General features: G+C 35.6%; 1 protein-coding gene across 1 annotated transcript in view; it reads left to right on the forward strand.

The window, feature by feature from the left end:
- Positions 1–14,922, forward strand: part of AK9 (adenylate kinase 9) — a 113,970-nt gene that overhangs the window by 36,679 nt on the left and 62,369 nt on the right. The window contains exons 14-18 of the mRNA XM_037159042.2: positions 62–206; positions 3,217–3,315; positions 3,405–3,503; positions 7,720–7,859; positions 14,731–14,887. Of these exons, the coding sequence (XP_037014937.2) occupies positions 62–206; positions 3,217–3,315; positions 3,405–3,503; positions 7,720–7,859; positions 14,731–14,887 (640 nt within the window). The remainder of the gene's footprint in view (positions 1–61; positions 207–3,216; positions 3,316–3,404; positions 3,504–7,719; positions 7,860–14,730; positions 14,888–14,922) is intronic.

Here is a 14,922-nt window from a genome sequence, read left to right on the forward strand (position 1 = left end):
TGAACAATTAAATTTCGCATTAACTTGTGCTTATGTTGGTTTTCTCAAATATCCTTTGCAGGTAGTTGACTATGTCAAACACGTTCAACCACGTTTTGATAAAAGCCTTGAAACGTTAATTAAAAATACTATAGCTGAGGCCACTGAAGCAGCTATTAAGGCTGTGAAAGAACGACTTCGCACAGAAGTAGAAGCTAAAAGAAAAGGTAACTGGTCTTTTTAAAATATGTTTTTTTAAAGGCTAAGTTAACAATTAAGTCTGGTTACCTGTGGTTAAGAACTTGGTCTGTTCATCTTAATATCCTGGCCCCTTGCACATTTGTATCCTCTTAATAAGTGCTTGAAGAAGTGAGTATATATCAACCTGATTCATAAACAGAGGAAAGATTTCCAATCTAGATTTCCAAGGAAAAGAATCAAAAAGAGCCACCAAATGTAGATTGCTGTACTTTTGTGAGTTTGCTTGCTGGCCAGACACTGAGCAGATTTTTTACCTTTATCTACACGAATCACGACAATACCACTGCTCCAACCAGCTCATGGAGTTTAGTGGTGGTGCTGCTGCTGCTGTTTTAGATTTGTATGTCAGCTCTGATTGTAAATTGAGCCTTTCTATTTGAGGAATACTAATTTTAAATTCAAAAAGTCATAAAGGAAAACTGAAAGAAGACTTAAGATCAACTAACATAATTCGCTAACTTTACAGATGAGAAAACTGAGGCACATGAAGGCAAATGGCTTCTTGAAACTCGCCCAGCTGGTAGCATAGCATAGGTTTTTGGAAACTTAAACCTAGTTTCCAAAGTCCCAGCTCTTCTTTCTCTTGACCATTCTGCCTCTTCCTGTAACTCACTTCTTATGTATTTAAGGATAGACACAAGGGCTTGGGGGCGGGGGGCAGTATTTCTGTCTTTCTCCAGGAAAAATGGGAGTTCTCATTTCATGGATATTTTTGAAACTTATTGATTGGCTTCAGTAGAATTTATGTCTATAGTTGGTACTGTTGCAACCAGTGACATTAGAACATGTGGAAATAGCTTAATATCTGAGCATCTTCTCTTAGTGGGATACACACCATGCAACACTTGCTATATACAGTACTTGGGATATTTTTTAACTTTTGAAGATCTGGAAACAAAATTTGAGATTAGCTTCAGTATTTTAGACTGGATTCAAATACCGCTATTTGGATTTCTGGAAGCCGTGGCAGTGTGCTTGTAGTCTAATAGCACCATCATTGCCGCAGTTCCAAATATTGTTTTCCTAGTAAGGTTTTTCTCATCAAAAAGTAATATCACGTATTTATTGGGCATTTACTGTACATTGGGGCCATGCTAAATGCATTGCATGCTTAATCCTCATAACAGGCCTATGAGGTACGTGTTTTTATCTCCATTTATAGTACACGAAGAAACTAAGGCTCAGAGGTGTTAGGTACTTGCCCACAGTTGACAGCCAGCAAGTGATTGGGATTCAAATTGATGTCTGCACTCCTATCTTCTATGTCTCTCAAGTGGTCACAGAAAACTGGAAAGAACAGTTATACTCCAGAGATATCCCATTAACAATTTGATGCATTCTTCAGCCCTTTCTTTTTTCTATTTATATTTGTAATAATTAATTGTGATTCTATGGTATATGTAAACTTGCATTCCTTTGTTTTAAAATAATGCTTCTTTCTAATTAATATATAATTATTGTAATAAGTTGCATGTTACATGGAGACTTAAGTTTGTAATTTCCCAATGGTGGGCCAATTTTATAAATAACATTTACTAAATTATACATATTTTTACTACAGATTTGAAATGCCATTTCGATTTTAATATTAAGTTCATGTGTGTGTAAATTTCTGAATTTTTATTCTATTCATCTTTCTATTACAGTCTTTAATATAGAATGTAGTTATTAAAACTTGATGCATTTTTAAATTTATTTATTTATTAAAGATTTTATTTGTAGAGAGAGAGGAAGGAAGGGAGAAGAGAGGGAGAGAAATATCAGTGTGTGGTTGCCTCTCACATGGCCCCCACTGGAGATCTGGCCCACAACCCAGGCATGTGCCCTGATTGGGAATTGAACTGGTGACACTTTGGTTCACAGCCCGTGCTCAATCCACTGAGCTACACCAGCCAGGGCTTAAAACTTGATGCATTTTAATTTAGTAATGTAGGTTTCTCCTCAAAACATTTTGTCTTGAAGTTATTCCCATGTATTCTTTCACTTATTCCATAAAATGACGGTTTAATGTGCACCAGAAGCTGTACTTGGTTTTGGAATACATGTAGAATTTTGTCAAGTTCTACAACAAATCCCAGTGGGATTTGTTCTCCACCAGGAGAACTGTGTTAACATTAAACAATCAATGGTGAGAATTAGCACCTTTACTATTTAATCTTTTCAGGGAAACAGAGGAAATCTCCATTTTTTGGTCTAACATTTGAGCCCTTCCTTAATATTTTGTAGCTTTTCTCATGTGTTATCTATAGTTTTCTTAATAATTTTATTCCTAGGTATTTTGTCATTTTGTTACTATTGGATGAGATAATTTTTCTATTGTGTTTTCTAGATCAAAAGAGGGAGCTAGCCAGGGTTCTGGAGGAAGATCTGTGATCTGTAATGTTCCTTGGAGTCTGTCGAGACTCCTTCCACACTACATTATGTCATAAAATCATGGACTTTAGAGCATTCCACAGATTGCCCTTTCTTATCAAAATATAGAAATAGGTACTATCTCTCATATGCTACCAACTTAAAACTCTCTTTTTAAATTCACTAATTATTCTAAATCTGATAATAGGGTTAACCTTTCTTAAAATTTAAAAAATTGGAATACTCTTTCTAGTGAATTTTACTCCAATATGTTTTTTTAAGAAAAAGTCTTTAGTTGAGAATATTGAGGTTCCAAACACAGAAAATGAGAGAATAATACAGAGATGGCAGCTAACAATTGCAGAGTTTTTCTGCGCCAAGCATTTTCTAAGTTGCAGCATCCATTATTGTATTTCGTCCATGGGGCAGTGCTTTCAATTCGACGATCCTCATTTTGCAAAGCAGAAACTGAGACAAGGAGATAAAATGATATACAAAGCCACGCTGACTGAGTCAGAACTTGCACCCACATCTGTCTGGCTTTAAAGCAGAGGAATGAATCATCATACCTGATTCCTTACCCTCAACTACCTTCTGCTAATACAGCCAATTACTGTCTTTCAGCTTTAAGAGAACTTGAAAGTGAATTAAAAGCGAAGGAATATGACAAGTTCTCTTCTGATAAAAGCTTAGAAGGGGAGCTCTCTTCACTTGATGATGATGGTAAAGAAATATACTGCTTCTATTATTATTGGCCAGTTTTTTAAATATAAACACATGAGCTGATAAAGCATATTATTCTTTCTCTACAGGGTTTGCTCATGAATCCCAAAGAGAAAGCTCATTAGAAGACAATCAAGAAGCCAAAGTAAAATCAGATAGTGATGAAGCTGCTAAAATTGATAAAGATGGTAACAAAATGAACTGTTAATGCCACACTTATTGGGTCTTACTTTCATTTATATTTTTGTTATGTTTATATTGAAGCTTAAAATACCCCCAAAATGGGAAAGTTCAGGAGAAAAGAGTTAGCGTCTCTCTTACAGATTTAAGCTATAGAACAAAAATAGATTTACTAGAATAAAGAAGAAAAGTGTAGGAACTGAGGTGTCTAATATGATTAGGTCCTCCTAAATTTTTTTAAATGTTTCTAAGTGTAACAAAATTATTATCATATAATAATAATCTCTTAAAATTTCTCTACTTCTTTTAATGCATTCAGATTCAGCCATCATAAACCTAGAGTTTTAGCTATGAACTGTTATCATTTACTGCTATTTATCCTTATAAAATTTTTCCAATCATATTTTAACATAATTGAAAATATACAATGGAAACTGTTTTTACCTTTTTTGATTTATAATGTAACATTTAATTACATTATTTCTTTAGGAGATATTTTAACCCTCATTTTCAATTTACTTTATAATTTTCCTATTTATAGATAATAGATTTAACTAATTCTTTATGTTGGATACTTATAATTTTTCATATTGTTTTGCTACTAAAAATAATGCTTCAGTGAATTTTAAACAAAGTTTTGGCTGCGAGTTGACGTAAGTGGAGTCACTGGTTTAATGAGTATGAAACTGTAGGCAGAGTCAAATTATGTTGCATAAAAGTTGTTTCAGATTCTGTTCCCCTCATTAATATGCAGAATACATGTCATTGCTTCCACGTATTTTCTCTTTTTACATATTATTTTAATTTTTAACTGTTTCTGAAGTTTAGTATTTGTTAACCATTTATATTTCTTTTTTCTGAGGTAACCATTTTTTCTTTTGCCCATTTTTCTAAGTTATATTTATTGTATGATTTCTATATAAACTTTCTATATTAATTACTATTTTTAGTAGTCTTTTTCCAGATTAGATGGTTCGTCTTTTCAGTCACTTTGCTATGTTTGAAGTAAAGGGATTTTTTTACATTTTGGTAGTCAAATCATTACTTTCTTTTTTTCTTTTAAGATTTTATTTATTTATCTTTAGAGGGGAAGGGAAGAAGAGAGGGAGAGAAACATCAATGTATGGTTGCCTCTTGTGGGTCCCCTGCTGGGAACTGGCCTGCAGCCCAGGCATGTGCCCTGACTGGGGACTGAACATTGATGGTGTGGTTTGCACATTACTTTCTTTTTGTTGATTTCTTCCACTTACTTTCAGGCTTAAAAAAGTTATCTTCTCAACCAGAGATTTCATATATGCTAATATTCTTTTAAAAAATTTTTTAAACAATTTATCCAACCTTTTGTATTTAGTTTTCAAGTGCATTTATAATTTATTTTATTATGGAATGTAGAGCTGATGTTTTTTGTTTGTTTCTTACACCTGAATCAGACAGGCGTGCTGTGTATTTCAAGTCTAGTAGGAATTGAACTGGCCACTGTCATAAACTTGTGCATGGTATTCTTCCTCCCCCAACATACACACAGCCCCTCTCCTAACACTCACACACACCCATACACGCACATTAAAATTTTGGACAAGTGACTTCTGGGAGTTGCCAGCCAATACACTAAGACAGCCCCTCCCCATAATGTCTGTCCCATCCTTGGGAGAGGCAGTAACAAGTAGAAGCAGACCTCAGTGCCTCTACCCACTGCTGGAAGAATGTCAACATTGGCGGTGGTCTCTGGTAAAAATTCACCTTTCCTGCCCCATTTGTCTGAGATAAACATGGCCTTCACCTTGGGAAGGGAAAATCTGGTACATATTTCTCTCGATTCAGATCTAATGGCATTATATGAGACTGAAATTACTCATGGTTTTGTTATAGGTTAATTAAGTCATTGTCTTTATTTTCTACTACTGATAGATATATTTATCTATTTTATTACTATGGCTATTATTTTAACTTTAAATAATTAGGAAAACGAATCCTAGGTTCCTGGATCCAGACCACAATATTTTGGGGAGAATTACCTATAATTTAATACTGTTCTGTAGGTGTTAACAATATTTCATTCAGAGATAAAAGGAAAACCAGTGCATTGTCTCTATTTAAAAGAGGAATATAGGCAAAGAAACCCAAAACATTAATTCAAAAGAATATATGTACCCCTTTGTTCATTGCAGCAATATTTGTAATAGCCAAGATTTGGAAGCAGCCCAAGTGTCCATCAGTAGATGAGTGGATTAAAAATGTGTGGTACATTTACACAGTCGAATATTTACTTTCAGCGATAGCATAGATGGACCTGTAAAGTATTATGCTAAGTGAAATAAGCCAGTCAGAGAAAGACAAGTTCCATATGATTTCCTTTATATGTGGAATCTAATGAACAAAATAAACTTAAAGACAGACTCATGGACATAGGGGTCAGACTGACAGTTCTCAGAGGGGAGGGATTGGGAGTTGGGTGAAAAGGGTGAAGAGATTAAGCAAAGAGAAAAAAGAAAGACTCATGGACACAGACCACAGTATGGTGATTGCCAGAGGGAAGGAGAAGTGAGAGGAGACAAAAGAGGGTAAAAGGGGTATAAGTGGCGATAGGAGAAGACTTGACTTGGGGTGGTGAACACACAAAACAATATGCAGATGATATATTGTAGAATCGTATACTTGAAAGATATATAATTTTATTAACCAGTGTCATTCACCCCAATAAATTCAATTAAAAATTAGAAATTAAAACTACTCAGTTGGGAAAAAAGTTCTCAAGGCAGTCAAGATCTAAAGTTGGAATCAAAAAAGGTAAATTAATATTTGGGTAATTTGGTTTTCTTAGATTGTGGATCTAAAAAATCACAAATAGTTCCTTCAGAATTTGAAGGAGAAATACAGGATTTTTTTTAAAAAGCATTATTAATTCCCAACTTCATCTTAAAGACTACTCTATTATAAATAGTTGGACATGTGGGAACACAGACAAAAATAATGTGGTATATTGTTTTGGTGAAAAAGAATATTGGGAAGACAGGAGATCTGTCTATCTGTTCTGCCATCCCTGGCATGTGGCTACTGTAACAATTCACAATATGGCTGCAGGTGCTCCAGCCATCATATCAGTATGCCTAACAGGAAGAGAGAAAAGGCAAAGACAAAAACTGCACTCCTCCCAGATGACTTACTTCTCTTTAAAGAGATGACAGAAAGACTTGCCCAAAAAATTTTTTTTTAATCTGTTTGCATCTTATCTATGGGCCATCCAAACTATAATGGAAGTTGGAAGATGTGGTGTTTTGAACTGGGCACTTTGCTGACCCCAACCAAAGCAGGGAAGTTACTAAAGAAGAGAATGGATACTGGGTGGAAAACTAGCAGCTTCTAGCACATTTAGTATCTTTGCCTGGCTGTTTCTGCCTCACCATGCCCCCCTTTCCAAGACCATGGGCTGTTGCCACTTGACTCTGCCTCTCCAGGAACTGTGGGCTCTCCCCACTGCTGAAAACAGACTTTTTAATTTCACAACAGGGAGTGTAGCAGGAAGCTGCTCATGGAAGGCCCTTTGGGATTTTTCTGGGCTAGGATCAGTTGGGCTCTGGTGGGAGACTGATGGACAGAGCCTTAGGGGCAGCAGGTCAGCAAGCACAACTGGAAAGACAGAGGGAGAGGAGTCAGGCGGAGCTGCCAATCTCCTGTCTCATTTACAACATGATGTGTCTGTGAGCCAACTCAGCTGTGTAAGGAGACACTCAGGATGCACTGAGGGCAAGAATCAACTGTAACACATAAGAAACCAGCCTATGTCACGCTTTCTTCTTTTCCTCCAACTTGCCTATCTCCTGTCTTTTTCCTGTCCTGTGTAGTCTTGTGCTTGTAATTAGAGGTGTTCATCTCATTTTCTGACTCATTCCCTAGAAGCTTGTGTTTTAGCTTGACCCCTGGAATCATTTGGAGCCTACCTCTTCTCTCTGGCTTTCTGAGTTTTGACTGCTGCCTAATAGGATTTCTTGCCTCATTCACTTTTATTCTGATGCACTAGCTTTAAGCCACTGCTCTGTTATTTTGTGATTCCTGACCTGACATTTTCTTCTGAGTCTATTTCCCCCTTTTCCTAGCATGTGCTACAGTAACACACGGGTAGTACTTTGTTGGGTCAGTTATTAGTAATTATCTTCTATTGCAAATAGAGTTGTCCACTAAAATTATTAATAGCATTAGTTTATTAACTTACTTTACACTTGACAGAAGACTCAATAAATGAGGTCACTGCAGATCATCCAGAGGTGGTTTCTATGGTAAAGGAGACTGTGAAAAAGACAAGAAGTATGACCTTTGAACAGCCAAATGAAAAATATGCTGAAATCTTAGAGGAAGTTCTAGAAGAGGTAAGAAATCCAGGTTATTCATTTTTATCATTAATTTAACAGAAACTGAGACAGTGTTAACCTAGTTTATGTATAAATAATTTAGAGTCTCATTGACAATACTGAAATCTGTAGCCTTCAAAGTCATGAACATTTTAGTCAACATTGTTATGTATAATGTATCTCTGAATAATTGCTTATATTCTTTATACGTTTTTATTTATCAACAATTAGGCAACATAATTTCATAGCTTTGAAATTAATTCATTAAGTTTTATTGTCTTTAATTCCACTCAGTTTGTTAAAAGATGGTACAGATGAGGCCAGTACCAAAATTATATATTTTATCTAATTAGTTGTAATCCAAGACAAATTATTCTCCATAGATAGTTTCATCCGATCACCCTAAATGTGTTTTCATAGTGGAGATGGATGGACACATGAGTGATTTTCCAAGCTGAGGGGAAAATAAAGCCTCAGATACTATTCCCTACCAATGGCAAGTCAGAAAGCTTATCTTTTGTTTATAAAGAATAAGATATCCGTATGGGTCTGTTTTACACAGAGACCTTGAGTAAGCATTCAGAGAAAAGTCAAAGAGAACAAATTAGTTTTGGGCATTCAGAGAAAAGTCAAAGAGAACAAATTAGTTTTGGACTTTCAACAAACTTCTACATTTATCTCTGATTTGGAAATAGTGCAGTGTAATTTGAAATGGTGTAATTTGATAATTATGTGAGAAGAAAAAATTGTTCTGTGCGAGTGTACAACCACTCTGTAATGTATTGGGCGGCTCTTCAAGCCCCAGTCTGTACCCAGAATAAGTTGCTATCTCCCTGTGAGCTTCCAAAAGAGATCTTTCAACTTCTCCTGTATCTCTTCAGGTTATTTGGTCATCAATTTATTCCTTCAGAAACATTCTAAGTACCTGCTATTTGCCCTGTACTAGGTCCTAGGGATATCAAGATGAATTAAACTCAGCTCTTTCTAAGGAGTTATAGATCAGGTGGGGGATGGCTGACCAATAATCCAATAGTTGAGTTACCATGTGCTAAGTGATAAATAGGTGTATACCAGATGTAGAGTTCCACCAAGGTCGGGACTGTCATCTCTGCCTGTGAGATTAGACAAAGCATCCCCCCAGAGCAGGAGACATGCAAGTGAGGGACATGTTTAGCACTATGAAAATCCCGCCATTGCCCTTCACTGAAGCATTTCTCCATTGCTTTCAGAGTTTATTTTGGAGGATACAAATCTACAGGGAGTGCTACTAAAATACGTTAGAGGAATATATGTAGTGTCATTAGACAGTACACTGTGACTCTGGGATTGTGGGGGTTGAAATCACATGAGCTTTTACCACCGAAGCTCATATCAGATTGTCTTTCCCAAGAGAACAGAAACCTGTGTGGGAGACTGTTTTACTCATCATCTGTTTTCTATGATTTCTGTAAGTAGGAAACTTATTTTCATAGTGTAGCTAGTTAGTTGCTAATTTTTTACATGTAAATATAGAATCTTAAGATGTCTTTCTTGAATTAATTTATAGATTGATGCAATGGTGAGAAAAACCTCAATATGTTTTGAAAAATGGCAAAATAACTCTAAAGGTGGTTTGGAACAAGCAATAGTTGAGACTAGGAAAGAACAGTTCGGCAAAGTGTAACAGAGAGAGCCTTGCTCTACCAGCTAGTAAAATGTGTTGAAATGCAACAGTAGTATATGAGCTCGATAGTCATGCAAGAATAAACAGCCAGTCAAGATAGAGGCAGAGGTAAACACGCTCCGCCTCTGTGCACAACTATAGCAAAAATTACAGCCAGGCCACAAAACAAATATCACCCAGATTCATCAGAAAATCAACTATAGGGAAGTGCAGCAACCAGGGATATAAGAAGCTACATCCATCCAGATGGGTAGGAGAAGTAGAGACGCAGAGTGGCATGGAGAGGCAGTGGAATGGGTGGTCCCATATTCACATGTGGTAGATAAAATCTGGGAAGGTTACTTCAGGAGCGAGCCATCCCAGCCCCAGACTAGAACACCCAGCTCAAGAGTTCCAACACCAGGAATATCAATCCCCATAACTTCTGGCTATAAAAAGCAGTGGAGGCTAGGGCTGTGGAAGAAACCATGAGATTCTCAAGAGACTCCTCTTAAAGGGCCTGCAACAGACTTAGAATTCACATAGACCCACCCGCTCTGGGATTCAGCACCGGCGTAACAGCTGGAAGGGCACAAGTGGCATATGGGGAGAAGGGGAGAAAGTAAAGTGACTGACAACAGAGCAAGTGCTAGGAGACAGCTTCTTCTTAGGCAATCTCCAGAGGCTAAGGAGCAGCATTTTCTCCTCTCTGAGCCTTTCCCAACAAAGAACAACAGAGTGGTGAAACAGGTTGCCCTACCCTAGCAATTACGTAAGTCTCCACCCCACACAATTTACAGATGCCTTTCCTACAATAGGCCATGTTACTAAGACAGGGAATAAATGCAGCTCTACCAAATACACAGAACCAAATACAGGGAGGCTGCCAAATAGAGGAGGCAAAGAAATACAGCCTAAATGAAAGAACAGAACAAAACTCCTGGACAAGAACTAAATGACATGGAAATAAGCAACCTATCAGATGTAGAGTTCAAAACACTGGTTATCAGGATGTTGTGTATTGCAATGGCATAAAAAATACCCAGGCAGAAATACAGGCTACATTAATGAAATAAAGGAAAATCTACAGGGAACCAACAGTAGAGGGGATGAAGCTTGGAATCAAATCGATGATTTGGAACATAAGGAAGAAAAAAGTATTTAATCAGAACAGCAAGAAGAAAAAAGAATTAAAAAAAATGAGGATAGAACAAGGAGCCTCTGGGACATCTCCAAACATACCAACATCTGAATCATAAGGATGCCAGAAGGAGAAGAGGAGGAGCAAGAAATTGAAAACTTATTTGAAAAAATAATGAAAGGAAACTTCCCCAATCTGTCCAAGGAAATAGACATATAAGTCCAGGAAGCACGGAAAGCACCAAACAAATTGGAACCAAAGAGGACCACTCTAAGACACATCATAATTAAAATGCCAGAGGTTAAAGATAAAGAGAGAATCTTAAAAGCATCAAGAGAAAAGCAGAGAGTCACCTACAAAGGAGTTCCCATAAGACTGTCAGCTGATTTCTCAAAAGATACTTTGCAAGTTAGAAGGGACTGGCGAGAAGTATTCAAAGTCATGAAAAGCAAGGACCTAAAACCTAGATTACCATATTTTGCTGCATATAATATGCTTCCATGTACAATGTGCATCCACATTTTTGGCCCAAACTTTCAGGAAAAATATCTTTTGTTTTAATTTTTTAATGCAATTTTTAAATTGATTTTAGAAACAAAACCAATTATTCTATTCTATCCACATTTTGCATGTGGATATTTTTATTGCTTTCTAAAGCTAAACTTTTAATGCGTAAGCATAAATAAAAGAATTAAAAACATTTATATAGATATGAAATTAGTACTATCCATATATAATGTGCATACTTATTTTTTCCTAAAAAAATTTGGGCAAAAAACTGTGCATTATACATGGCAAAATACACTACTCTATCCAGCAAAGCTATCATTTAGAATTGAAGGGCAGGTGAAGTGCTTCCCAAACAAGGCAAAACTAAAGGAGTTCATCATCACTAAGCCATTATTATATGAAATGTTAAAGGGAACTATATACAAAAAAAGATTAAAATAGAACATTAAAATGGCAGCAAATTCACAACTATCAACAACTGCATCTAAAAAATAAACTAAGAAAACAAGCAGAACAGGAACAGAATCATAGATATGGAGACATTTAGAGAGTTATTAGCTGGAAGGAGAAAGGGAGAGAATGGGGTAAACAGTGCAGGTATTGAGAAGTACAAATGGGTAGGTACAAAATAGACAGAGGGACGTTAAGAACCATATAGGAATCGGAGAAGCCAAAGAACAGATATGGATGACCCATGGACATGAACTAAGGAGAGGATTGCTGGAAGAAATAGTGGTACTGGGTGGAGGGGACAAAAGGAGAGAAATTGGGATAACTGTAATAGCATAATCCATAAAATATGTATTTTAAAAAAGAATAAACAGAATCACAGAGAAGATACAGAAACAAACAGCAGAGATTAATAATTTACCATATGCTAATAAAGTTTACATCACAATCCAAAAGGAAAGGAGGAATTATTTAATAGTGTTGATAAAATTAACTATTGGGGAAAACCAATTTAGAGTCTTACCTTATGAAAATTAAATTTCATATAATATAAAATTAAATGTTAAAAAGGCATTTTTAAATATCTTATTCATGTCTAGAGAGAGGGGGAGGGAGGAAGAAAAAAAAAAAGGGAGAGAAACATAGATTGGTTACCTCTCCAATGTCCCCAGCTGGAGACCTGGCCTATAACCCAAACATGTGCCCTGACGGGGAATGAAACCAACACCTCAGCTCACAGGCCAGCACTCAACCCACTGAGCCACACCAGCCAGGCCTAAAAATTGCATTTTGAACTAGAAAAAAGTGTAGTTATAGTGAAGTGATCTTGGAGTTATCAAGTACTCTGGGCACAAATGCAGTGGAAGAACTCTTAAAGTAAAATTTCAGGGGCGAGAATACTTAATGATTCTCTTTATATAAAAAATATGAAAATCAGTAGTTTAAGGCCAAGGTCAAATTGAGGAAAGTATTTATTATAAAATGACATTATTAATTCTTTAATATAAACATTTCCTAGAAATCAAGAAAAATCTAATATCCCAATAAAAAAGCAGGCAAGGGACATAAGCAGATTATTTTATCAAAGAAAAAACTACAGCTCTCACCAGTTCTCTCAGTTGATGGGAGTATTGTCCAAATACATCAGGGTTCCTGGTTGGATCTCTGGTCAGAGCACATAAAAAAAGCAACCAATGAATGCATGAATTAGAACAACAAATTGATGTTCTATTTGATGTTCTCTTTTTATTTTCTCTCTCCTTCTCTTGCTCTCTCTCTGTAAAATCAATAAATTAAAAAAATTTTAATACAAATGGTTAATCGAAAAATTTTAATGTTGAAGTTTCAATAAAAATATGAAAATTAAAACAATGAGGTATGATTGCTGTAAAGTTGGCAAAAATATTTTAAAACTTAAAACAATCTTATTAGTGAGGCTGTAATGATATAGTCACATAGCAGAAGTGAAAATTGATGTGGATGCAAAGTGGCAATGTGTATGCAGAGCCTTTAAAATGTTTATTCCTTACTCTTTTTGACCTAAAAACATTTCTGGGAACCTTGCCTGAAGAAATGTATGTTTGGACGAGGATTTATACATACAGATGTCCATCACATGAGCACAATGTTATAATAAAGTTACCAATTATATAAATTGATATAAAGTTATCGATTATATGTAATATATATATATATAAATTACATATATAAGTCAACAGAGGATGATTAAATAAATCAACATTCATTTATTAGATAAAATACTATAAAGTCATTAAATTTTTTCAAAAAATTGAGATGGGGAAATTATAAATGATATATTGACACTGCTTTAATTTTCATATCTTTGCAACTAGGTGGTAACATTTTTATTAACCATTTATATTTTTCCAGTTTTATTGAACTACAATTGACCTGTAATATTGTATTAGTTTAAGTTGTACAACATAATGATTTGATATATGCACATATGCAAAATGATTATCACACTAAGGTTAGTTAACATCTATCATTTCACAGTTACTTTTTTGTCTGTGTGTAGTAACTTTTAAGATCTACACTCTCAGCAACTTTCAAATATACAATACAGTATTGTTAAATGTAGTCACACCATGCTCTAGTCACATCGCCAGGACTTAGTTATCTTATAACTGGAAGTACCTTTTCACCCCCTTCACCTGTTTCCCCCGTCCTTACCCCCACCTCTGGCAACCAACAATACTTTCTGTTTCTATGAGTTTAGTTTTTTTTTTTAATTCCATGTGTAAGCGAAATCATACAGCATTTGTCTTTCTCTGTCTTCTATTACTTGTACTTCTTTTCTATAGCTTTTTACTCTCTAATTCTTAATGTTATACATTTCAACAAGTTAAAATTTTTTTTCTAAAGACTCTTCATTCAGATGGAAATTGATAAAGCAGATAATCTTAAATTCTGGATGGGCCAGGGATGTCTGGATAGGCATCTCTTGCCTTTTGACTTACTTCTAACATACTGTGATTACCTAAAGTGACACAAACTTGTTTAAAAACCTCAGAATCAGTGTATTCAGAGATCCACGCTACTGATTTCCATACTTCTATTGAAGCTATTACTGCTCAGTGGTGGGAAGGGGAGAGTTTAGCAGAACTCATTAATTAAGTACCTGGAAGATTTGTTTTGACTCAGTTCCCTCCTTGGCTATTAGTAACCATTTCGATACCTCTCAGCTCTCTTGCTGAGGGATGAAAAGCAAAAGGAAAGTAGAGAGTGTTGTCACTAAAAAAAGAAAGCTGGACTAGGACCTTACTACCCAAAGAGTGGTCCATAGACCATCATTACTTGGGAGCATGTTAGAAATGGAGACCTTTGGGCCTCATCTCAGACCTTCTAAATTAGGATCTGAATTCTGTAATAAGCAATAACATAGCAAAGAAAGTGTTGTTATATTTATTTAACAAAGACCTTTGCTTCTCATTCTTAATTTTTAAAACTTATAGCTTTCGTGCTTTAAGTTTCTTTTTTGAAATTAAGTTGTTCTCTTATTTTCTTCTGAAAGTCAGAAGAACTCAGAAGACAGTTGATTAAGGTTCACAAAAGTGATATATGATGGTAGCATCCTTGACTCATCTAGCTATGATAGTAGTATCAGTGTGTAAATTTTTTTACAGGTAGTCAAAGAAAACAAGAAGAGGTTTTCTGGTGTCCCAAAATATGGAGGATGGGTACTGGACAACTGCCCTATTACAAAAGAACTGTGGATAGCCTTGATCGAGAAAGGAATTACACCAGATTTAGTAATCTGTCTGTCAGATACGGAAAATAATGGTTGGTGAATATTTATCATGTCAATTTGAAACTGA

The sequence above is a fragment of the Artibeus jamaicensis genome, unplaced genomic scaffold (genome assembly GCF_021234435.1).
Source record: "Artibeus jamaicensis isolate MK-2021 breed Jamaican fruit bat unplaced genomic scaffold, CSHL_Jam_final contig_387, whole genome shotgun sequence".
NCBI classification, from domain to species: domain Eukaryota; kingdom Metazoa; phylum Chordata; class Mammalia; order Chiroptera; family Phyllostomidae; genus Artibeus; species Artibeus jamaicensis.